At 50.2% G+C, this 25864-nt stretch overlaps 1 protein-coding gene across 1 annotated transcript; it reads right to left on the bottom strand.

The window, feature by feature from the left end:
* Nucleotides 1-433: 433 nt before the first annotated feature.
* On the bottom strand, nucleotides 434-25440 carry JAM3 (junctional adhesion molecule 3). Its single transcript, XM_088534549.1, has 9 exons — nucleotides 25356-25440; nucleotides 5853-5918; nucleotides 4838-4951; nucleotides 4447-4599; nucleotides 4002-4204; nucleotides 3572-3671; nucleotides 2867-2996; nucleotides 2090-2144; nucleotides 434-1441 (listed from the first exon to the last, which is right to left on the bottom strand). Exons 1-9 carry the CDS (start codon nucleotides 25390-25392, stop codon nucleotides 1406-1408), a joined length of 894 nt encoding a protein of 297 aa, XP_088390675.1. The 5' UTR covers nucleotides 25393-25440; the 3' UTR covers nucleotides 434-1405.
* Between the last annotated feature and the right edge of the window lie 424 nt (nucleotides 25441-25864).

Genomic DNA, 25864 nt, shown 5'->3' with positions numbered 1-25864 from the left:
AAAAAAAGTTGATAGCTCCTGCCATAAATTTACAAAAACTATCCCTGAGTGACTCTGCTCTGTGTCTTTTAAGACCTCTTGTGACAAGGAAATTGCTGAAGCTAGCTTAAGAGGAAAGAGATGCTGTTCCACCTGCAATTTTGTATTACTCTTTGCAATAATACTGGTATCACAGAAGCACAGAATCACAGAATGGATAAGGTTGGAAGGGACCTCTAGAGATCATCTAGTCCAACCCCCTGCACAAGCAGGGTCACTAGAGCACGTGGCACAGGACTGCGTCCAAGCAGGTTTGGAAGATCTCCAGAGAAGGAGACTCCACAACCTCTCTGGATATGCTCTAACAGTGCCATACCATAGCAACAATTTGAGCTCCTCTCTGTAGCTGAGACAGTAAAAAAATAGCTACGTTACTTAAACCCTGCTGGCATCGCATATTTACACTTTAAATAGAAATGTTACCTTTTTCTGTAGTAATCAAAATATATCTTTGCAAAAAATTTAGAATGTGGGATTTTACAAAATAAATGCAGAAGATAAAAAAGCTTCAAGACATCTCAGTACCTTTTCTGGGAATCTGTATTTGGCTTTAGTTTTCCTGAAAGGGATGTCTTAGCACTAGGTTCTCTACCTCCAATGTGAGCCTCTGGAAGAGACGCCAGAGGCAAGTCTGCTTCGTGCAGATTAGAATTGGGGGTTACCTGCGGGCAGTGAGTTTCTATAAAGCACTGAACAGAATCAGTCCTGCTGGACTGATGCTGCCTGCATCAGGTTCCACGTTAAAAGGAGTTAAGGGAGTTGACGAAAGGGCTGTGAACGTTAGTTGCACTTACTGCTTCAGTATCTGCCACTGTAAACTATTCAGATACCCATTCTGCACCTGAGCAGTTAAGAGTCAAAAGCGTCAGACTATCACAAACGTGTGATTCGGCAGCAAGCTGCTGAGAGAGAGTCCCCCTGGCATGGACAAATCTGATTCCTTGAGGCCTTTCTACTGCCGTGTCAGCACCCTTTTTGTCTACCGGGTTGAGATATGCACTTAGTTAAAGCTGCTTCCCTGGTTGGTTTGGACCTCGTGGCTGTGTCCCTGCAGCACAAATAGAAGGCAGTTCCGCAAACCTCCGCAGCAGTCTCTTGAGAAGTGTTAAAACTCTTTCTTACTCCATGGAGAGGTTTAGGTGATCCTGTCGGTATCTCCAGAGGCAGGGGAGATGCAGGCTGGGCAGTGAGGAGTTACTTTCAACTTTGGCAAAGAAAAAAAGGTACATAGATAGCTATCTATCAAGTCCTGGTGTGTTCCAAACTCTTCCAAGCGCACTTATTTCATCTTTTGCTCTTGTGTTGAGTTCCTGGAGGAGGTATTTTCACACTTGCTTTTGCTGGTTTGTAATATTCTTTTGGCATCTTATATGACAAACGAAGATTTGTGTCTGAAGTCACCCTGCAATGAAACAGTTCTGGGTGTCAGAAGGTTCTAATGGCTCTTTAGGCACCTCTTTTTTTTTTCCCCTTAATACCTCTAAATGGAAAATGCCCTTGACAGGTAAACCCTATTCATGTAAGTTTGAGCACTGGGTCTAGGTAGCACCCTCTCCTAGCTGGTAAGGAGGGGGAGACACCAGTCATACCAGTCACGTGCTCCTTTGCTTCTTTGCATGTGCCCTTCTCACATGGCAATACATAGCAGTGAACTTTCTCATTGCCTCTTCAGTATCTCTGCTAATGGAGAGAGGCTTTTTCTGATCTTAAGCTTAGTGAGCTATTCAAATCCCAAAATGCAAATTCTCTTACAAAAGCATCATGGCCTGCCCACTTAATCCAATGAAACTCATCCTAAGGGGGTCAAGTCATGAGATAACTGAGACAGAACAGAGCTGCTTTTGATAGCTCTTGGCATCAGTCACTTAAGACAACTTAAACTGCTCATCTTTTCTAAGGAAATGACTCAGCCTTTACCCTTCTGTTTTCTCTGTTATACATGCTCGCTTCTGAGCAGTGCCCACTCGAAGAAGACTACATTCCCTAAAAAAAGCTTGTAGTCCTTTGCCTCTCCTACATAGAGAGATGTTAAATGCAAATCACTTGTTACCTCATCATCTGTTCGGATATAGTTAACGCCATCAGGTTTTGCTGGAGCCTTGTAGCTGAAATAAAGGAAAAGATCTCATTTCTGGGGCAAGAAAGAGGGGAGATGAAAGAACAGAATATAGGAAGACGGGTGCAATTAAAAGAAAACATTTAACGTAGACAAACCTATCTGGTAAGAATGCTACTTGTACATATGTTATTTCTTCTACAGATTTTGTAGGGATATCAAGGCTTGTTTCGGATCCGTGATCCATGGAGAAACTGTCACTTTAAATCCTAATACTGTTGTTCTAAAATTCGAGTGCACATTCTGTAATGTTCATTTTTAATCCTAGTCACAGCTAGTGAGATTTTCTGCAGAGAGGTTACTCTTCCACATGTAATGCCCGTCCTAATGCTTTGAGCTGATTAGGCAGCGCGCTCTGCTCATGAAATTGTAGACCTCCCTATGCCAACACCACACAACCTCCTGGGCAAACACTTATATGCACAATAGGCTCAGAATTGTGCTCACCTGCCCTGCAAAGTCTTGGCAGGAACCATAAGAGGAGCCACATCAAAACTGTCCCCCAGCACCTAAGGCTCCAGCATGGTGCAGTGTTGGCAGTGGGCAACTGGACAGTTCAAGAGTTGGGTTGGCTTTGGTAAGGGACTAGTAAGGAATATGTCCAAGTCATGCACTGAAATACATTTTGGCCATGAATTCCTGCCTTCCGATCACTTCATGCCAGGTGAGGGCACGGGGACATGTACAAGATCACTGTGAATTCCAACTTACCTTTCTGCAGTCTCTTTACTGTTTGCAAAGTAGCCCCTTCTGTAGGCACAGCAGATACCAAAAGTGATGAGCACCAAAACTGCAAGGACCACCAGGACTCCACCAATTATCCCACCAATATTGAGGTCATCTGGCAAGAGAAAAGATCAGGACTTTCTTAAGGCGGTTGCAATATCCTAGCCTAACACACTAAAACTGTCTCTCTCAACTATTCTAAGCAAGCACCAAGAATTCATAAGGATCTGCTCAGTCCCTGATTCACTCCACTAAGGAAGGACTTGGACTGGTTGCATTCCAGTCCCTGCTTGTTTGTTTGAGACAAAACCAATCATGGAACTGAACAATATTTTAATGTTTTCCCTGATTTTTAGAATTGCTTTTTATCTTACTCTCATCTCTGACTTTCTCTATTTTTTTAAAGGGATGTTTCAGCAATAGGGACTGGCTGTACTGGTATTAGGAAACTCAGGAAACTTGGGAAATTTGAGATCCATAATGCACCTATTGGCAAGTTTTTCTCGCGTGATGCCATTCAGCTTTGAAAATGCCATAGGGAAGCCCCGTCTTGATACTCTCCTGGAAAAGAACCAGTCTTTGGGGCTATAGGAAATCTGGGAAGACGGTATGGTCTAGGATTCCTCTTGCCTTACAGCGATGATAATATATTAAAGAGGATACGTGACTGAACATTGCAGAGGCACTCACAGACTTCCATCTCCTGCTCCTCACACTTGGCAAAACCCGCATCATTGGTTGCGATGCAGGAGTAGCGGCCCGTGTCGCCTTTGTGCACAGCATGGAAGACCTGATGAGGAGAAAAGGGGAGAGAAAACGTGGCAGACCGACAGCATTTAGCAGCTAGGGGTGCAAGACAGCAAGTGGGATTTGGAAGCCATTTCATCGTCTTCCTAAAAAGGCAAGTGACAAGGCAGTGCCTCAAAATCAAACAGCTAGGGTTGTATGTCCTTCCATCATGTTAATCTTTCATGTCCCAAAGTCACCCAGATCCTAGAGCACATAGCCTTCTGCAAATTATCCCTTGCGTGCCATGCAATGTAAAGTGAAAGAATCTTTTTTTCTTTCAAAAGCAACCCTAAAAGTCCCCTTGTCCCAATTATATCTGTAAGAGCATTACCAGAGTGCCAGTGGTGGGGTTAATGGTGTAGGAGGAGTTCTGTAATTTGGCATTCGACCTCGTGTCGGGTGACAAGGGCTCACTGTTGCGGTACCAGCTGTACGTGGACTTTGGGTAACCTTCGTTCTCGTGGCAGTGAAGAGCGGCTGTCTTACCAACAGGTATAGCCTTAGGCACTATGCAGCGAGGAGTCACGGGTTTCACTGTGGCAAAGACAAAAAACACGTGAATCATCCTGGTGAGGAGAACTAGATCATTTCTGACACACATTCTAAACTGACTGTGCTAAAAAGGCACCAAAACTTTCAGCTACTTCCAGCTGGTTTAAACAAGTTTCAGAGTGTGTCAAGACTGTGTTGAGTGCCACTGCTTCAGCTCTGGAAAGACCCAGAGCAAGTTCCTTTAGCCAGCACGCCTGCAGGGGCATCGGGGCCTGAGGCAGTACCTTGGACTGTGAGTTGGATATTTATCTCATCTATGGTTTTAGTATCAGAAGGTGCTGCCACTTCGCAGCGGTACGTGGCAGTGTCCATCCGGGTGGTGTTTTTAATCACCAGCGACGTCCGGCTCAGAATTTCTGCACGAGTTGCAAAGTCTCCTGATAAAGAAGAAAGAGAAAGAGAAAAAAAAATGTGGATAGTCATACAGGCTAATTTTAGGCACATTTAGGCTCCTTTCTGGAGTCAACAGAACCATTTGAAAGCAACTTTGTGCTCTTAAGAACCTCCCAGGAGAAAGCAGACAGACAGACAGAGATCTTTCCTTTTACAGTTATCTGCTCTCAGTTTTACTTGTTTCTAAAGCAAGAAGAGGAAAAGAACAATGAATCGTCATACCCTGCATTTTATTATCGAAGAATACGTAAGAGGTTTCACCATCTCGGATTTTCTTCCACTCAATTCTGGGAGATAGCGTTACGGTGGATTTAATGATGCAGGACAGCTCAACACCTAGCAGCAGGAGAAAAGGAAACACAGATTAATAGCAAGCAGCTGTATTTTTGCTCTGCTTTGAGCAGTCTTGCGCACTGTTTTATTAGGAGATGCTGCCCGCAAAGCAAGGCCTCCTCTTTCATCTGTATTACAAACAGAAACAGTGCTGCGTTCCAGGAGCTATTGGAGAAGATGGATTTTGGCCAGCAAAAATAATAGCCATGCAGATATCGACTATGGAGAGAAACGAACACGCTGTTCTCTGCAGGCTCCAACGCAGGGCAAACAAGAGCGGGTGAGTCCGGAGCGCTGCCTTGCTGCTAATGAGCGCGCACGGAGTGAGTCAGGGCTGCAGAGCCCAGGATCTCGCTGCGAGGTGTCTGCTAAGGCCCTCGGCACGGCCTCACGCTCCCGTCAGACCCAGGAATCGCGCAGCCTGCGGATGAACTCAGCAAACCCGGGCCCCTTTGAGGCAGGGCACCGTCATCTCCGCTCTGCACAAGGGGAGCGCTGACAGACGCCTCGCCCCGTATCACATTGCAGGCCTGAAAGAGGGCCGCGATAAAATATACATTTCCTGAGCCTCTCTCCGCTGTATTAATTGTGCTGTGGCTGCCTTTGCTCCATTTGGGATCCCGTTCAAAAAAGCACTTAGGCAGACACCTTGCTGTGCCAGTGCCTTTCATGGGACTCCAATAAACCCTATCAATCAACCCCACTGCTAAACAGGGAGAGACAAAGGCATATTCTTAAGCGTTTTTCTGAATCTCAAACGCTCCGTTCTGCTGCCTCACCCAAGAAACCAGATACCACAAGCAACAAGCAGAATTCTTCTCAATTGCTTAAACTGATGCAAATCTCCCGGCACAGGGACAGCGCGGCGATTGTGCTCCGGAGCCAGCGGCCCTGCGGCACTCACTCTGGAATTCCTGCACCACGGGCTTGGTGTTGCTGGATGTCAGCTCCACAGCCAAGAGTCTGCAGCCTGGAAAAACAAACAGAAGGTAATAAGAAATAGCACAGCTCATAAGTCACCCAGCTAGAAGCATGCTGCCTGCTGAGAAATCTTCTCGGCCAGCTACAACAACTAACTTCCCTAGATAAAAGCTATTCCTGACTTCAAGTGCCAGGCCGGCAGGCCTAAGTTTATTTAGAAGATGTGATGGAAATACAGGAAAACGCAATTGTTAGACATGGCAATTAAATGGAGCAATTATAACGACGGGAAAACAGTGCCAGCACAAGACATTTCCTTGTGCCTTATGCTTGCTTAGATCGTGACGAATTCTCATCCTGATATTCCAGGACTGAACATATTATTTTCCAAATGCATTTGATGATCAGGAAAAGACAAGAAGCAGAGCAGTCTCGAGCATTCCAGCCAGTTCCAAGTAGATAAAATGTGCCAGTCTCTAACATTCACCAATTATATGTTTAAATATTCTTAGGCATAGTGTAGAAATGTAAAATGTGGGGTGAGTAAATCATGAAAGACCTGGGTTTCATGGCTTTCACCTGGGAGAAAACAGTCCCAGCTGGAGTCAGCATCTCCCAGAGTCAGAGCATGTCAAAGAGGGTGCTCCAGGCTTGGATGGTGACAAAATCTGCTATGAAGCAGAGTTCATTTCCATCAGAACTAGCACATGGCGAACCCGGGGCTGTGATCCTCCCTGCTGAGCCTAAACAGATCTCCCTAATCCCAGCAAAGCCTCAGAGCATTAGAAGTCGCTAGTCAAAAGAAGACAAGGACCGAGCTGAGGAAAACCCTTCTGAAACGTGCTGACACGTTTCAACAGCGCTCCAGGGCCTGGCACGCAAAGAAGTCATTTGGTGGCCTCTCACTGCAGTGAGATTCCTGCCTCTGGAACTGACAGCGCTTTTTCCTTGATGACTCAAGCTGAGCACTCCTCTTCAGTGTGGAGACCCTGATTTGCCTCTTGATGGGGACAGGTGGCTCTGACGAGGTCTTTGACCCAGGTTTTAAAAGGAAGAAAGAAAAAGGCCCTTCTCGTCTTGTGAGCCAGCACCTCCTTCACTGAAGAGCTGCATCACTAACCACTTCTCGAGATGATTGCTTTCCCCGTGAGCTGAAGCAGCAGATGACGATGGAGACTTGCTGTGCTGCAGAAGACAGCTTGCACAGCGTTTATCTGGTCTGTACCAACATATGTTTTAAGTCTGTCTTTTTTCAAGTGCTAGAGAAAAACAGGGTGGGAGAGGGACCCTGTCGAGATTGCTTTGTTTCTTAAAAGAAATTTGATAACTGCAGTTAGTTTTTTATTCTATGTTCTTGTTTATAACAGATCCTTTCTCAGAAAAAGTGTCCAACCAAGTAGCTAGTGTGGTGACAGACTAAAACACATCTACAGCTACTATCTCAGTTTAGTGGAAGAAGAAGACAGTGATATCCCAAAGATGTGTTCATCTGAAGTAGGCAACCACCCTAGAATTTGGGGACACACTTGGGAATGTGGGACTCCATCAAACTCTGGCCCCCATCTTGTTTCTTAGGGATTATTCACAGGAGGATCTTTCCCACCCATTAAATGCAAGAGATTTAGGTCCATCCTCAGCCCCAAAGTGCAGTGTCAACAGATTTTAGATGGAAGCTGAGACTTTGGAGACTGAGAGAGAGTCTTGCATTATTGTGTGTACTGACTGTGGGCTAAACTAGACTTGTTTTGCTCTGTGTAGCACAAAAACACTGCAAATTGCAGGTTATTTATAACAGGAAAACTACAGCTATGTGGGGAGACAAAAATCCTAAGTATCAACAAAGATGGTAAAGCAGCGGAGGGGAGAATGTCTTCTCCCCCTCCTCTTAACACTTCTTTGGGAGATTCCTTCATCGGGCTCCGGGAGGCTGGGGAAATCTGCTCCAAGCCAACAGTTCCCAGCTGTTTCCAGTCTCGGGTTCCAGCAGCAGGACAATCTGTGCTGAGCTGGATTTCGCTGCCGCTGGCAGGCACTAGCTCTTGGGTGGCTGCACTGTGTTGTGTGTGTTAAACCATCATTAGTGGGTAACTGTCATCCTTTAGAAAAACGTATTCCCAAGTGTTCCTTCAGGCCTCCTTCGGCTCAGTGCAAAGACACGGCGAAGGTTTTGGGTTATGTAAATCTCACTTCAAAGGCCTCAGCACCTTGGGCCTGTGGACTAGCCTTGCATAGACGTGCCCTCCTTCCCTCACCTTCGTACCCACCAGGTCCCTGTGTACCATAGACTGGGCCACACGTACAGCTGAATCCCAAATGCCATCAGTTCTCCCATACGGAATGTGGCACAAGGCAGCAAAGTCTATAGCATATTCTTAGGGCACTTGCTCTAGTCAGAGAGATCCAGCCCATGCATTTTACTGTGACTCATGTTATCTGAATCACTTTAAATGATGCACAGAAAGTACAGAAGAAAATAGCAGCTTTCCCAAGCAGCTAAACTGTGCTAAAGCTTCTATCCCCCTTTTTACTGGGCTTAACATAAAGCCTGACCTTCCATCTCCTTTCATCCTAGTCTTTGATCTGTGTAAAAATTCTAGGCAGGCATAAGAGGAGGTAAAATATTCCTCAAGTATTATATGTGAGGTAAAAAAAGACGGCCGGCAACAAATTAAAATCAGTTGCTGCCAGTACCCTATGCTGGAGCATGGGAAAGACTTCAGTGCTGCTTTGCTGATATCACAGTTCTCTGGTACAGTAATTTTAAGTAATGCATAGCTTGGTGCAAGCCATGCAAAACCACATAGCTGTATTTAAACAACCCACTAATGCAGCAAAAATATGCCTTGCTTGAGGTGCCTGTCATCATTACCCTGCTGCTTGATTTGAAATTCAAAATGCATCTAAGCCACGTGGGAATGCTGCTGTGAAGCACATGCCTTATTAAGCATCTTTGCTTTCTGGACGGCTACTTTGTGCAGCAGGAGCACTGCTGGTGCTGGATGGTGTTAGCTCACTGCTCTGCGTGTCAACACGTCTGTGCTTTGGGGCCTTTGGTGGCAGTTCCTGCAGTAGCTTAAGGCAGTTGTATGGACATGTGAGATGCAAGGCCTGGCTTTCTAAAGAGTGCCAGCCCGGGCAGACCTGGCTATATATTTGCCCTGGCATCCAAGTGGCAGGTTAAAAGCCCCTCCGAGCTGCTTCAAGGCAGCAGGGGGGCGGATGGGCGTCCAAGTGTCGGGCAGAGCAGCATTCCTCCCTTGTATCCCGGCTTTCCCGGCGCCTCCCCGGCTCGCGGGTGGGCTGCGCTGCTGCACAACAATGTAGATGTGCAGCCAGAGATTAGGGAACAAAAGCTGAGGAGTGTTTCGGGTCAAATTAAGTAACAGATGGACCTGGTCTGTGTGGGAGCTGATAACAAGTTATAAAAAGGCCATCGTCAGACCGTGGCCAGCCCACCCTGGAAAGCACCCCACTTAGTCATAAATCCTCTGTGCTGTTTGTAAGAGCTGCTTGTGCTTTATTTTTACCAGCTGTCATAAAGCAGCGTGGCTTGAGATGCATGGCTTGTACTGTTCACCTAAAAGGGTGCCAGATCTCTGAGGGGCACCTGCAAACAGAGCTGCCCCTTCCTGGGGGGGACATGGAGCACAATTAGCCAAGGGAAGGCAGATGCAGTGCTAAGGAGCAGCAAATGGTGCTTCACGTGGCACTGACTTTGGCTTTTCTCATAGGTAGAGAGGTGATGGTACCTATCTCACACGAGAACACCCCGGCACCTTACAGACCTGTCTGTATTTGCTGCAGAGAAGGTCCATTAGCATCCAGGCCATGCACACAGCCTTTTCCCTGGCTTGTCTTTCTTTTTTTCCTTTCCGAACAGGAGGATTTACTGTTCTACCCCCTAATCAGGCAGCAAAGCCATGTGTATGCAGACAGCCTACGCAGCCATGCTCAGCAGCGACACAGCTCGCTAGAGAGATGCGAGGAGAAGCAGAGCCCCCTTAGACACAAGTCTCTGCAGAACAGGCTCCTTGTGCAGACAAACGTTCTTCCTCTCGCCCAGGCCGCGAGGGACGCGTAGGTTTTGCTGGTGGGGATCACGCAGCGCTTGCTGCTGGCTTTCCAAAGTTTTGCTTCGCGGGGCTGCGAGGCAGCTGCAGACACGTTCCCTCAAGTACCCATCTGTCACGGGCTTCTGGCGCGCCGGATCTCACAGTCTTTGGTTGCAGCTTGGCTCATGGCAGTGCGTGTGTTTAGAGTCGAGGTGTTAAGGCCCTGCGCAATCCGCGCCGTCACAGAAGCTGGAGACAGCCTGTTCTCCAGATCTGAGAGTTCTCCAAGTCCTTGGGCCCGTGCGAAGAGGCCCCGTGAGCCACGTTCCAGAGCTGTCTGGACAGGGACAGCTCGAGCTCGCTCCGTGCCTCAGCGTGAGCCTCAGCTCCTGGCTGAGCTGGCAACATGGGGAGAAAGCTCCTGGTTGAAGGGCATAGCACACCTATCCCGTTATCTTCAGGCAGCTTTTCAGCCCTCAAAACAGACGTGGCCAGAGAGGCTAAGAGGCAGCACCACAGAGGTAGCATTTAAATGCTGTTGTCTGGTTGCATCTCCTTGCATAACGCAATTTGCAATGAGAAAAGGTGCAAGGGGTTAGGATTCGCCCCTGAAAGTCTGGGATGAGCCAGGAGTAGGAATGGCAAGGAAACAAGAATAGGAAAACTGTGCATTGGAGAGGCTGGCTGTTATTACAAACCCTTGGGTTCCTGAATCATTTTCCCCTTCCCAAGAAAGAAATACTAATCTGAACCTAAAGTCTTTTTCTTAGATATGCACCAGGGAATAGGGCACACAGCTTCTGTGTTGTGTCAGATACTAATACCGGGAGGATTAGGTCCTCCACATCATTTATTGTGTTTTACTATTGCCCACCGAGGTCAATCCCCGCACGCAGCTGCTTGGGGCTTGCAGCACGGCACTGCCTTTCCAGGGAAAACCAGGGGCAGGTGGCTCGGGGGGGAGGCCAGGGGCAGGAGAGCTTCTCCTGATGGCCACGCTGAGCCCTCAGCAAAAGCCAGGAGAGAAATAAGGCAGCAAGGAAGCAATTAGAGAGCTCTTGGCTACCAATGCACCGAAACAGGCGCATTGTCCTGAGCGCTGTTCTTGCCTTTCTCATTAGCAAACGGGCAGAGCAATTACATCTTCAAGCTGCTCGGGCTCACGGCCAGTCCTGCCCAGGAGAATTGATGCATTCATGGAAGACGGGACAGGAGGGCACCTCCAAAGGTCAGCTCATGCCCACCCTATCTGCTTTAGGGCACGAAAACACAGGCAGTGTAGCTGGCCAGCTCCTTAAATGTGGCCTTCCCCAATGACCGTCTGTGAGAGCGCTCTGCCTTCATCAGTTAAGCTCTGCTCCCGGCTCAGAGGAGGGAGAAACTGAGGAACTGGAAGTCTCAGGAAGACTTGGGAATACACTGGATACCCAGTTGTGTGGTCTGTTTAGCAGGCAGGAGCGTCCTGCAAGAGCTAAGGGTCAAGAACCAAACCGAGGAGGGCTGGAAGAGAAGCAGGAATATTTGCAGAGAGCAGCTTGGCAACCAGCCCTTCCTGCCTATTCCCACTTGACTCCCATTGTTTCCTTAGCCAGCCCCAAGAACTGCATCCAGGCACATCCCACGTTATTTCTCACTCCTGCAAATCCTGAAAGGTGCAGATGCTGGTTCCAAATTAGTGCAAAGTGGGTGGAACCAGCAGACAGCTCTGATAAGAGCCAGGGGCAATGGCCTTCCTGTCCTCTGCTTTCTTCCCAGCAGGTCCCTCCTTGCAGCAGACGGATGCTAGGGAAAATCCTCCAGACTAGAGGCAGGTCAGTGCTGCGTGGTGGGGACCTGCAGCCAGCCTCGGAGAGGCGGGACGAACCTGAGAAGGGAAAAGGTGCAAGTTCCTTTATTTTGGGCTTGTGTGGGAATTCTGCTTCGAGCTTGCAGAGAATCTCATAAGTTAAAGTGACGTTTTCCAGGCTGAACGCCAGCCCGTGCACAGATTGATCTCAGCAGGTATTTGACTTCAGCGGGAGCCGGGATGCTCAGCACCTCCCCGACCCTGGCTTTTGATGAGGACGCATATATCAAAAGCTGCCTGAGATGCAAAGAGAGGGCCTAAGCGGATACGCTATCAGCAGCAGGCTTTGCAATGCTCCTTAATGTCTGGCTGTGGCCCAACCATCAATACAGAGACTCGCAGGGTTTTAGCCTATAATCCCCTATTCCTCTGTCTGTGACTCTAATCTCTTGATCCTCAACTCGGCCCCAGCCTGTAGCTTGACCACCAAGACACAGATAGAAAGTTCTGCTGATGGGAGACCAGATATGTCTTCTTCCTGCAGAAAACAGGAGCTGGGAGGAGAGCAGCAGTCGTGAGAGCCGAGAGCTGCAGGCACAGGCTCCAGCTGGGAACGGGAGAGGCAGGGAGCAGGCGCGCAGAGCGTTGCTGGATGACAAGGCTGGAAACAGCTCCCCTTTCAGGAACGTCTTTTCATGTTTTACGGCATCAATTTTCTCCCCCTTTGTGTGTGTAATTTCACCCTCAGGTCTCACACGCCGTTGTCTAGCACAAAGCCCCTCAGTGTGAACGTGGCGAGCGCCGGGCTGGGGCAGCGCGCGCGGCCGAGGCGCTTCCACGGCCGCCCCTGAGCTCGGAGCAGGAGCCTGCGGAAGCTGCTGCCGTCATCGTGTGCCGGGAGGAGAGGAGAGGAGGAGCCGGCTCTGGAGCCCGGCTTTGAAGCTGGCCCGTGAATCCATCGGAACAAAGGACGCGATCGGCAGCGGGAACGGGCGCTCCGCAGGCGCCTGCGCACCAGCCACGTGCAGGCCCAAAGACGTGCGGATTCGGGGAATATTGTTCCAGAGACAGCCCCGCATCGTGCTAGCAGATGTGGAAACACTTACCTTGCTGAGCGCAGCCCCAGCACGGGCTGCCGACCCACAGGGAGTCGCGCTGCGGGGCTCAGCAGAGATTATTTTCTTAGGAAGCGCATCAAGAATTAGAGGGAGCCCGAATGAAGTCACTGGCTGGCAAAGATAAAAGGCTTGACACAGCGAGCACGCTAATAGGAAGATGTGGCATGAGTTAGAGGGGGGAAAAGAATGCAATGGCAAAGCAAAGAGGGATGGGGAAAGCCGTGCTGGTGCATCCCAAGCTGCATTCCTGACCATGGTCACCTCGCCCAGCAGCACGGAAAGGAGTTGTGGCACGAAAGAGTTAAAAGACTCCTTGTCCTGAGGGAGTTCAATTAGCCAGTTATCTGGGAACTAGCTTCTCCCAAGGCCCTGACTTGTTTTTCTCCTTAAACATCTCTTGCTGCTATTTTTAGTAGAGAATTTTCTCAGCCGAGCGCTCCCGGTTGTGTCCTGGTCAGAGGCCCTTTTCCCAGCGAGACGCCGGCCCGGCAGCAGCAGCGTTGCCATCCTGTGTGGAACAACAGTCCTGGGGATGTGCTGTCCCCTTGCCTGTGGCTTTGCTCGCTGTCCTGCCAGCTTGGGGGCTATGTATTGAGCTGCCAGGTGGCTCCTGAGGTCTGCGGATGATGCATGAGGGTTTGGGACAGGCAATTTGCCTGGTATCACAGCCCCAAGAGCCAAGGGAGGGAAGGGTTAGGACCCGCATCCAGTGGCAGCTTCAGGAGCAGCTGGAGAAGAGGCTGGGCTGGACTTTTAACTTCCTGCAGGCTTTTTAGGAGTATGAATAGCAAAGAAGGTAGGAAGGACATAGAAAGGAATGATTAGGCTGACATTAATAACAGGATCTGCTATGGCAATCTATTGGATTTGTGCCAATTCCTTCAAGGGAAATAGTGGACAGGTTTATTGTTCATAAAAGTTGCAAGCAAAATTGGATTGGATGGAGGGAATATACCCCAGAGGATGAAACGAGGTAAGTCCCTTCCTCTTCCCTGGTTCCACTGGGACTCTTCCTCCTGAGCCAAATGCTGACCTGTCCATCACTGCCTTTCCCTGGAGCACAGAGCAGGCTGCCCGCCCGCTTGGGCTGCCTGCCTGGGCACAATTAGCCATGTGTCAGTGCCAAGCTGGGGTGCTCCACGGGGAGGCAATGCTTGGAGCCTCTTCCACCCGCAGCCCTGATTACCTGCAAGATGGGCACGTAAATCAGCGAGCCAGCTCGGGGCACGCAGATGGACACGCCGAGGGAAGCAAGCCTAACCCTGTGTTGGGTCTGTGTTCATCTGCAGCCAAACCTGGGGCCCGGGGAAGGACAAGGCGCTCCTGGTGCCGTGGTTGGAGCACGAGGGAAGCGCCAGAGAGCAGCGGTTCCAGCAGAAGGTCCGTCTAACAATGGCCCCTTCTTGGTGAGTGTATCGGTTCTCTGTGTGTCTTGGAGTCATGTCAGTGAAACAAACAGATTGGGAACATATTTGTACTCCCCACAGCAGCGCAGAGGCCAGTGCAGGCAGAGGAGAGCAAGCTGGGCTCTTTTCTGCTCCCTGCCTCAGAGCCAAGTTTCCAGCTCTGCTCCAAACCTGTGGCCGAGCCCTACTTTGGCAGGGGTGAAGGGGATAGGACAGGCAGGGTCAGGAACATTCTGCTGTGAGCTCACGTTTGCACAAGTTGGCAGCTGGATGTAAAAGACAGAAGCCAGACTTGGCTTGTAAACAGTCACTTGCCACCTCTGAAAGCCCCCCCAGGAGCTGAAACCTGGCGCTGCGCAGCCTCCTCCTGCTCCCCAGCCATGCCTCAACAAATGAGGCCAAGAGCTGCATTCACCTGGACAAGGCGCAGATGCTGCAACAGGACTGGTCCCAGGGGCCAGAGCTACTTCCAAAGGCTTCTCCAAGCGAGACAGCAGTCCCAGGAGCCAGGATTTCTCTCTTGACCTTCACCAGCGCGTTTTGCTCCATGGGCACTTAACCTTTGAGGCTCCGTTGAAGATCCCAGCCACAGTGTTTTATGGATGACTGTGTTTCCCCTAACATCTGCCCCCCATGGCAGATGCTGCCAGGGCCTCTCCTGGCTCTGCTCCCAGCTGAAGGGAGGGACAACAGGAATCTGAGCGGCTCCGCTCCTTGCAGCCTGAGGGAGATGGCCCATGAGAGCCACGGTTGGACTGGGGCTGAGCGAGGGCAGCCTCCGGCCCTCTGAAGGAGCCGTGTTCCCACCTTCCTCAAAATAGCTCTGCTTCCCGCATCCTGGAGCTGCTCAGCCTGTTTGGCACTGCCTGCGCTGCTGCAGAGACAGACAGCAACAGAGATTGAGAAAAACCTGTCTAGACACCATTTACCTTCCTTGTTCCCACTGCCACATCAAAGCACCACTTCAAACGAGCCTGCAAACTGGCCAGGTAATAGCTCCTGGCTCTCCTATGGCTGCTCCAGCCAGAGGGCACTCAGACCCATCACACTTCAGAGCTCACCTCTCATCCCATCTTTTCTGAGAACAGGAAGAGGTAGAAAGAAAATTTTTGCTTCAGAAGCATCCACAGTATTACCTGGCCTCAGACCATTCAGGTGAGGGCTATGTCCTTTCTCCTTGGCATCCAATGCAAGGAGGAAGCTCATCTGCCTCCTAACAGCAAGCTGCAAACGCCCAGCACCTTTGGGAAGCATTTGTGCAAGGCAACCCTCTCTGCAGTACTCCCTGAGCCTGGGTACAATTCAGTGACTGTCCAGGCTGTCTCTTGTCACTCTTGTGTGGCTTGCCAGCATGCTGGATTCATCTGAAATTGGCCAAGACAGAGTGCTCTGCTCCAAAAAAACACTGAAGGGCAATCCAAACACTGCTGCTGAGCAACCATGGGCTGTTTTGGACACAGTTCTGCACTCGAAAAGGGATGGCAACGCGAGGGCAGGCATCTGTTCGGATCTTGGATCCTTCACCTTTCCAGAGCCTCCCCACACAAATGCTGCACGTGCCTTGCTACAGAACGAGGATGAAGAATATTGTCCTATGGCACCGAAGGAAGCTGAGGTAACCAAGAGCTACAAGTAACTTCCCTACCATGAGGCAGCAAGTCATTGAGTGGGACAAGGTCACAGAAGCTCGGGGTAAGCGCTCAAGACATTTCAAAATCAGAGGGGCCTGAAGCATGAAAGGAGCTGGGAATGTTTTCAGGTCACTTGAGCACAAGTCACTTGAAGTCACTGCTTCGGGGAAGTACTTGGCACAATCATCCAGCGCTGGCCCTATGCAGCCACCACACAGGAACATCTAGCTCATTATTTTAATAAGGGTCCTTTGAAATACCTTCAGTGTGAGAGACGGCTAAGAAAAATCCATTCTGGATTTATTCTGTCTCAGGCAGAAGCAGCCTTTATTTAGCAAACTGCTGCTAACAGCTCTGTCTCATTAGCTGATGTTTAGGGAACCGGGCTGCAATTGTTCTGAAGTCTGGTGTTGCAGAAAGAGCTTCCATAATGAGGGCTAAAGGAGACAATTCCTCCTGACAGGCCCACAATGACCTAGAAATCCTACTTAATTCCCTGTCACTGAGAAGCGCTGAGTAACAGCGAGGCACAGAGGAACTGGGGGCCGATTGCAGAGGGAGGCTGTGGCCTCTGTTCACACTTTGGGCTGTGATGCAAGAGCTTGAGGCTGGAAAAGCCAGCACTGCTCAGCCATGCAGCAGCTCCCCAGACAAAGCAGATGGGAAGCTTGTCAGGCAGATAAACGGGTATTGCTATGGGAAGGTTTGTGGCCTGATCTTTAAAAGACTTGCCACCATGTAGCACATGCATGGTGCAGAAATAGGATTTTGCCCACTCTAACAGCCTGGCTCTAACTAGGGCTCCTCGATGGCCTCAGCTGCAGCACCTGGATGTTGTCTCCTCAGTGCAGCAGGCCTTGTCTGCTCCGGATCATGCTTGCTCGCAAACTGAGCTGGAAACCCTGCCAAAAACTTGCACGAAGCTCTCACTCAGCTAGCCCAGCACCTCTGATGTCCCCAGGGCTGGCATGCCAACAGCTCGCAAGCTTCACCTGCGTCCAGCTCCCTCACACACACTGTCTCGGGTGCGTGTGGGATGAGCAGCATCTCGCTGGGCTCTGCGCCCCGGAGGAGCTGCTAAGCTGCTTCACCCACTCTGCCCTCCTTCCTCGCAGGGAAAAGCAGCAGGTTGGCACAGCGCTTCAAGGAGTTTGCACTGCATGCCCGGCATGTGTCCCAGGGCTAGGAATCCCCAGCACTGAGGCCAGAAGCTGGGGTGCAAGGACCCAGCTGGAATGTGGGCCGGATACAGCTGGCCTCGAAGCCCATTCCCAAGCAGGACCCTTCCCAAAGCATGTGCTGGCCACCTGTCCCAGCGGCAGACGCAGGAGCGGAGCAGGAATTCTGGAGCTGAATGCACAGCCTGTTCCAGTGTGGTCTGCAGCCTTGCGCCCCACGTGGTGCTGGAGCTGATGTAATGCTCTCCCCAGACCCAAGGCACAGGAATGTGTGCAAGGCTGCTGCTCCACGCTGCTCACACAGCCCTGCTAAAGGCAGAGCTCGAATCCAAAACGGACTGCTGTAAAAAAAGAACTGTGGAAATAAAAGCACCAACGAAAGCAGCGTCTAGACACAGTCCCAAAGTAACTCGGGATCTGGGGAGTCTTCCTTTTTGAAAGCCCAGTCTGAGATGCCACAAAGCAGTGTGATCACCAAAGATGTTGAACATCTGCCCCGCCGGATCAGCTCCCCTTCAAAGCATGTCTAGTGCATCCAAATCACTGGCTGTTTTGGACTGTCTTGGCACTACTATCTCTTAGCAGATTCCAAATCATGTGGAGTCGCTTGGATGCCAGCACCAAAAGAAAGGGTCTGAAGTGGAGAACTTAACTCCCTCCACATCTCTGCATGGGCTCTGCTGGTACTGACAGCAGATCTGCTGCAGAGACATGAGGAAAAGACATATGCTGAAAAAGGAAGGACCAGCTTTATTTTACCAGCCTGTGTTCCCACCGCAGCTGTGCTTTAAAGACTGCCTTGCAAAGTAGGAATTAAATCCAAAGGTGCCTATGCATCTTCTGTGCTGTCATCCCCTTATCAGTTATCTCCAGCATGCTCTGAGCCAGGAGATGAAAGGATGGTAACACTTATCTTGCCACTTAAGAACATGCTTAACAGCTTGTTGCTAAAGAGGAGGACACTCCAGCCTTGGGAAGCAGCAGTAAATTCTGCAAATGGGTTCCCTGGCATTTCTTTGAAAGGGATATTGCTCCTCAATGAGGGATAGAGATATGAAAATGAAACCAGGGAGAGGGAAAAGGCTTTGCAGCAAAGGACTTCCCCTCGTGTCCTGAACATGAAGCTGAGTGACAGATGTGAGACGTACGATATGTGTGGCTCAGAAATGCCCGAGGACGAGCCAGGAATTGAAAAACACTTGGAAGACATTTAAGCAGCTAGACTTATGGTATGTTTGTTGCTAGACCACAAGAAGCTCCCAAAACAGGCACTCCTGGAGGCTGCGCAGTGTTAGAGCCAGGACAGCCGGCGATCCCCTCGGTGCCGCGGGCCTCTCTCCACAAACTCGAATGAACGGGCTGGGAGAGCGTGTCGAGCACGGCATTGCTAACGGGACAAGTCTTGTGACCCTCTCTGCTCTTGGGAGAACGACTTACCAAGGTGAATCTCCAGCCGGCCGGGCCCAGCTTGCCTCTGTTTACCCTCAGGAGCTGAGTCAAGCTGTCGGGACTGCCAAACGGAGGCAGTTCCAAATATCTGACTTTAAAAAAAAGGCCTCGGAGAGCACAATTGCTGCTGTTGCTCAGCAGTGGGCTGCTGGCAGGGTGCAAACATGCCAGGGAAGGCTCCCGAGCCCTCCCATGTGCGCAGAGCACCGCACGGGTCCTGCAATCTGGTGTCCCCAGCGCTGCCCCGAGCTCAGCTGCTCGCACAGACCTGACGGAGCAGTTGGCAAGCAGGAGAGGGGGCCCTGGAGCCTCAGAAGCTGCTGCCAGCTGAAAGAAGCAAGACTTCAAGGGGCTTATCTTGGCCTGCGTGGGAGAGCACGCGAGGGCCGCGCGTGAGGACAGCTGCTGCTGAGCCGGGCTCCTGGGAGGATTCCTGAGGGAAGGAGAGAGCAGTTGGTACCTGGGGTAATCTCCCTCCTGGCACGCACGGGGCTGCTCTAGCAGCCGGAGCACTGCGCTGCCCTCTTCTTTATGGGATGCTGAACGCTGGCCAAATCCAAGGGAAACGCCGGGTACATATGGACACGAGCGACTCAAATGTGAGCCCTGTTGGAGGGAGAACCTGTGGGATGACGAGGCGCCCCGGCTTTCAGCTCCAGGTCCCCAGTTCAAAGGAAGCTCTCGCAGCGTTGACCAACCTGTAGCCAACTAATAGCCCTGCGCTGGCACACGAGAAATCAGATAAGTTGTCTCCTTGATCCCTGAGAAATCGGGCCAGACCCATCGACGTGCCGCATGCAAACTCAGCAGAGTAGCTCAGACCCAAGGGAGAAGGAAACCAGCACCTCCTCTGGGGTTACTAACCCGCAGATCAGCAAGGAGATGCCTGGTGGTTCAGGCTAAGCTGTTGCACGCCCAATTTCACGGCATGAGTGTCCAGCTCTGTCAGAAAAGCATTTATCATTCATGCTAATAGGGTTGTGTATTGCTCCTTTCACCTTGGCTCTAGGTCTCTAAACTTTGCAAAAACCTTAACAAAAACACCCCATGCTTCCAAAGACTGGGGGGTTCCGGGAGCCCAGGGAAGTGAGGACTGGTTGGGAGCTGGGAGTTCTTGTTTTAAGGAACATCACCTTGCAAGGATAGTAGAGAAAGGATGTTTTCCAGGCACTGAAAGTAATTAACTCCAAACAACACGATCAATATAAAGGAAGATTTATCTTGGAGCTTTTGCAGAGATCAGTGCAGAAGAAGACTGACTCACTGATTTAAATGTGTATTAAAAACAGTACTTGATAAGATTTATTTAAGGGATAAAAACTATTTTACAGGAGCAGCAAGAACTACAGGACTTTGCAACACCTTCCCTGCTGCTAACTGTGTAAGCTGTCGGAAATCATTCAAGAGGGTATTGGCAGCCAAAGCATCTCAGGAGGAAGTCCATTAGCAAGCAGCAATCTCCCTAATGGATCCTTGGGGTAAGGAGTAGACATTGTGCCTTGCCTGTGGACACGCGCTTGTTTTCACTGCAGTGATTCAAAGGCTGCTCGAGCAGCTATTACCATCCGATTCTCTAAGGAATGCTCCTAATCTATATGGCAGGCCAGTAGTGCGGGGAATGCATCCCTTGGGTAGCTTTCATTGACCGAGGACACAAATTGGTTTAGTGAGATATATTCTTCCTAGCAAAGAAAGATGAGGAGCCGTATACAGCACTGTAATGCAGGTACAAGCAACGACACCTATTGAAACAGAATCATTGTCTTTGCTTTCCAAGGGTAGCACCTAGCAAAGCAAACAAACAGTCTCTGTGGTTGACCTTGGCCTAAAAGTCCTAGCAGAGCCTTGTGCAGACAAAATCATTAAGTCCTCAGCTGTGCAATCGACTGCACTTGAGCAGGTCTGCGACAGTACGCGGCCACCCCGGAGAGATGGGAAGTGGCAGGAACCTTCCTGCTGGGAATGAAAAGCAGCTCTGCTATGCACAGCGCTGCTGGCCCTCTTAAAAGGTAACCTTGGCTTCTCAAAACAGCTCTGCATTGTTTGCTGCTCTCATTCTTTATTGCTCGTGGAACAAAAATTCTGACTGACTTTGGATATGGAGAATACCCTGGGTTCCCAACCAGCAATCACTAAAGGTTTCAGGATAAACTATTATAACATTATTATACACCATGAGGCGTTGTGGACAGGACTGTCAAAAATGGCAGTGAATTAGGTGTTTCAGATGAGGGGTGAAAGGCAAACAGAAACACTTTGAATGGACCCAAATTTTTCGAATTCTTACACTTCTGCTCTCTGAAAAACAGCCTTTAAAACAGAGGGCACCAAATTATATCTCCCTGGTATAAGGCTGATGATTTAGAAAAGGAATTTCCTGATAGTTCATTTAGATGGGGATTTTCCAACGGCTGTGGAAGTTAGAAGCACTGCCTAGTAATGGGAACCAATTCCCTTAGATTTCAGTGGGTTTCTCCAGCTCTGCAGAAAATCTCACCCAAGTTACCCATAAATACTTTTAATAGCATGATAACAAATCTTGAAATATTGCTGAATATTGTGAAATGTTACCTTTTAACCATATGTCAGACAGAGAGAGCGAGCACATCTCAGTTTTTAAAGCTCAGTGTCTTCAGATGCGCCAGCTGTGCGCAAATAAATTAAGAGGACTCTTAAACAGGCAATGATCTTACATTTATGCTGTAATCAGGTACATTGATGGGAGTAGGTTAGAGAGTGTTCCGGCTTTAATTCTGAAATCCCTGGGATTTATTACTTAATGCTCAAGGTTTTCTTCTTTTTATCTGAACACAATTTAATTTCATCTATTTCATCTATTGCTGTGCTGAAACCTTCATTTCCCCTTGAGTTTGTAACTGAGTGACTGTGTGTTAAGCCCTGTCCCACAGCGGGGCCCCTCCAAACCCCTCATGCAGGGTATGGCACGGGGTGTACATTACCCAGGGCAGTGCTTTATTTGTGCTGGGAAGTGATTCTTGCAGCACAAAGCAATTGCTATTATTATTTAAGCTTATCTTGAGTACCTGTGGGCTGTCAGGTTCCAGCATGTACATGATTGGTTTTCTTTTTAATTAGTTAATGCCAGCTCCATGTTGACTCCCATCGATGGCTCTTGCTGCCATGGTTAGCTCATAGGAATCCAATCTGACTGTGCTCTCAGCTACGGGCAAATTTGCAGAAGTGTTTTTGATTTTTTATTTTTTTTTGTCAACTCTCTTCTATAAAATTTTCTTTCTGCATCTGTGTTTCTTTCCCTCCTAAAAGTTGTGTGGTTTACCCGCAGTTCATCAACACCAAAACCCATTTCCTTCAGCACCCAAGGCAGCAGAGAGGTAGTTCTGATGAGATGCTTCAGAACACCCTCTCGAGAGCTGGCTCCTTGCACTTTAGTGAGTTTTTCTCTAAGAAATTTGAAGGCTTGGCTTAGGATGCTGCTCTAATAAGAGTTGGGCAGCAGCTCAATTATGCAGCTGTCTCGCTGTTTTTGTGCTTCCCAGCCATGTGTTAAACAGCTGAACTTCATCAGAGGAGCCACACAAAGCTTCCTTACAGCATGAAATGCAGCCAGGCAATCAAAGGGCTGAGCAAGAGGCGATAACAGAACCTCACTTGACCATTCTTGTGCGGGGAACAGCTCCCATATAAACCTTTCCCCAAATTTATCCCTAGAGGAAGCCTGTTTAACCTCTGCTTATCTAAAGTGAGAAGCAGAAGTTTTTAGGAGACAGTTATCCTTGAGGCCAACATTCAGGTGAAGTGGGTAAGTCACTGGAAAAAAGAATTCAAGTTTCTGAATAATATCCCTATCTCAAGTTAATACTAAGGAGAGTCAGCACTCTGGAGGGTATTAAGAAAAAAACAGACTCGAGGCTTCCACACACACCCAAAAGTCAATCTTGGGATTTTATTTTATTTATTTTCTGTTTCTTGCACTGAACTTCCCCATTTCCAGCACAAGAGAACACGAGCTGCAACCCAACTGGTATTTCTCCTGCCCCAAGCACAGCTATGGACAGAATTGCACCCACCCAGCAATCCAGCCCCTTTGGGCGAAAATCAAGGCTGTGTCCATAGCGCTCATTAGTGCAATTCAACCTTTAATTGGTCCTTGGGCAGTGTCCCAGCTGGGGAAGAGCAGGTTTCCCTGCGTGGCGCACACCCTTGATCTTGGGTCTTACAAAAACATGATCCTCCCCAAGGGTGCAGGGAGAAGGCAAACAGCCTTTATCAAGGGGAAGGAGATGCTGCAGCTCATCGTCTAGCTGATAGAGAAGCCAGATTGAGAATGTAATTATCCTAATTAATTTTATATCTTGGATCTCTGAGTAAACAGCAGTTTCAAAGCAGGCCTCCAGCTTTTATGCCCTGAGTAGTTGTTTCATCCTGTTGAGGGGCATCTTTGTAATAAAAAATGTTGTTCTTTTGTAGAAAAGGACCGTCGAGAACTCGGGATCCTGAAAAAATACGAGTTGGACTGTGGAAATTTCCCCTCCTAACTCCCTCCCACCACTTCAGGCCTGTTGTGCAAGGAGTTCACGAACCTTCCCCGCATCATCCTCCTCCTCTGGATCATCCGGGCTTGGTGCAATCAGCTGTGAAGCATTAGCTCTAAATATACAACTGAGAGGCCAGTTTGCTCCAGCACACAGGCGCTCGTCACAAAAAAAGGACCAAGCAGAGAGCACAATTTGCAGGAGAAACTTAGAGAAATAACTACTTAAATGAGCTGCAGAGAAAGCAAGAGTAAGTGGGGGCTAAGCAGTGTTTTACCTTTGGAGCAGGCTAAAGATATTGCAGGAGACTCAGCAAACAGACCCACCCTTGGCCGCTCTGTGCACCAGGTTTTGTCCTCCCTGGTGAAGCTGGATGCAAATGCTCATTCTGCTTTATTTACTCGCTTAGGTGATTTTGGGCAATTCGGCGTGCCTTTCTGGTGCAAATCCTCAGTGTATTGGGCCAAGAGACACAGGATTGAACTTTACAAGGAAAATAAACAGGTCAGTAAAAGAACCCAAGTTCATGATCAGGACAGCACCTCACTCCGCTGCTCTGATTCATCACACACAAAAACATTTTACTCTTTCAATCTACTTGTGCCTCAGTAACCAAATAATTCTGGGAAGTATTCAGGGCAAGAGGGAATGTGCTGGTGTCATGTTTTTGTCAGCAGCTGTAAAGTAGATGTGCATCAAACTACTCTTTGGTGGTGATGCCAGATATTCCTTGCCCAAATAGCAACCCTGCCCTTCCAAAGAATTTTTTTGAAGACGTTATTAAGCATCTGATTTGGGGCCAGCTCTGAGAGCTGTTTGTCCTGATCTTTACTGCCTGCTGAAAAGAAAGTAATACTGCAAATGTATCAGAACATACCAGCAGGCGACTTATCATAATTGCAATGGAGCTAACAACATTTCCACCAAGTGATTTTTGGCACTGACAGCTGACTCGAACAGTTGTTGGTGGCTGGGACAGATGGACTTCATATATATTTTTTTTTAAAAAAGTCCTTCTACTCATTTCTACTACATGAAAAGGCTTTTTGCGGAATCTGGTGTATTAACAAAACCTCAGGGAGATACCTACTTGTCGGGTAATAAAGTATCAATATATGTTACTTTGACCAGGAAATGCTTGAGAGATTTGGGGAGGGCTCCATGGCTCTGTCCTCAAGATCCACATGGCCATTTCCCCTTCAGAGTTTCTAGCTGCTTTTGGTGCTCTAGCTTGGTGTGAACTGAATCCATGTTTCACCAAATTGTGTTTCATGGCAGCGACTTAAGACCATGATGAAGAGAAGGGGCTGTTTCGACCTTACTTCTTTGTGGGACTTATTCAGCACCAACCCTCCAGGCTTCGGTACGTGCTGGATTTTATGATTTTATGTGCCCCTGACAGCCTCTCCTGAGCTTAGTGGGTGCTTTCCAGGATGTAAAGTCAAGCATAGCGGAGCAGTTCCCAGACTTTTCTATTCTCAGCCCTATTTCTGGCTACTGTGGGGTGCAGCGTTGGAACCATCTCCTCACTCCAGCTTTCCAAGTCATCCTGTCATCCTTCCACTCATGTTTTTGTAAATAGTGCCCAAATCCCCTTCACCGAAAGCCGCAGAGGCTCTGAGAGTTATGTGCAGCTAGAGAACTGGTTTTCTTGCTCTCTTTTTCTTTTTTTCTTTCCCCCAAGATAACCTGTTTGAAATATTTCAATAAACTTCAGTGCTGAGCTAACTCAGAACAGTTATCTGTGTGTGTATAAGTAAATACGTACCTGTGTGCACCTCCCCGTGTACTTTAGTAGCCCAACTTTCCGCATCAGCTGCCGGTGTCACCCGAACCCCCTGCGTCCCCTTTGCTGCCGCCAGCCCTCCGGCTGCTGTCGCCCTGCTCCCCCCGGCCCTATTAATAGCCGGACACCAAACGAGCCCCAACTCATTCCTGCGCGGAATTAGCAAATGTTTTCGCAATTAAAACTGCAGCCGTCCACGCGGGGCCCCCGGAACAATAGGCGCCTGTGCGGGCGCGTGAATAGGCGCTGTGTGCGCCCTGCCGAGCCCGCACATTCCCGCCCCGGCCCCGCGCCCGCCCGGCCCGGGGCGCCCATCCCCGCGGCGCCGGGGCTGCTGCGCGTCTCCCCCCTCCCGCATCGCGCGGCGGCTCCGGGGCAGCGCGTCCCGCTGCGGGCCCGGACAGCGACCCGGTACCGGGGCAGCGCATCCCGCGCCGGCCGCGCTGCATCCCCCGTGCCCCGCGCGCCGCATCCCGGGGACCGGCGCATCCCCCCTTCCCGCGGCCGCTGCCTCCCCCTTCCCGGGGCCGGCGCCCCCCGCTCCCGGTCGCGGTCGCGGCACTCACCGAGCAGCGGCAGCAGCAGCAGCCGCCGCAGCGCCATGATGCGCCCTGCGAAGCGGCCCCGCGCCGAGCGTGCGCACTGCCCGCCCGGCCGCCCGCGGGGGCGGCGGCGGCGCCGGGGGCGGGGAAGCCGCGGGCCCCCCCGGTACCGCCCGGCGCCGCCCCGCGCTGCGCCCGCCCCGCGCCCGGAGCCGCCGCCCCGCGACCGCCGCTCCGCAGCCTCCGTCCCGCGGCCTCCACTCGGCATCCTCCACTCCGCGGCCTCCACCCCGCGGCCTCCATCCTGCAACCTCCTCCCCGCGGCCTCCAGCGCCGCGGCCTCTGCCCGGCATCCTCTGCCCCGCGGCCTCCATCCCATGGCCTCCCCTCAGCATCCTCCGTCCCGCAGCCTTCAGTGCCGCGGCCTCTGCCCCGCGGCCTCCGCCCTGCAGCCTCCAATGCTGCAGCCTCCATCCCGCATCCTCCGTCCCCGGCCTCCACTCGGCATCCTCCATCCCCGTGGCCTCCATCCC

The sequence above is a fragment of the Tinamus guttatus genome, unplaced genomic scaffold (assembly GCF_059628265.1).
Source record: "Tinamus guttatus ecotype Peru unplaced genomic scaffold, ASM5962826v1 Tinamus_guttatus_pri_ptg000566l, whole genome shotgun sequence".
NCBI lineage: Eukaryota > Metazoa > Chordata > Aves > Tinamiformes > Tinamidae > Tinamus > Tinamus guttatus.
This window is presented reverse-complemented; position numbering and strand designations above follow the sequence as displayed.

What these genes read in the sequence shown, in the direction of transcription:
- JAM3 (XM_088534549.1), bottom strand. Translation starts at nt 25,392, where the DNA reads ATGGCGCTGCGGCGGCTGCTGCTGCTGCCGCTGCTCG. An exon ending in CTTCGATAATAAAATGCAGG is followed by an intron (nt 4,600 to 4,837) that starts GTATGACGATTC and finishes CTTCTTTATCAG; the next exon opens with GAGACTTTGCAACTCGTGCA. An exon ending in GGAGCAGGAGATGGAAGTCT is followed by an intron (nt 2,997 to 3,571) that starts GTGAGTGCCTCT and finishes TTCTCTTGCCAG; the next exon opens with ATGACCTCAATATTGGTGGG.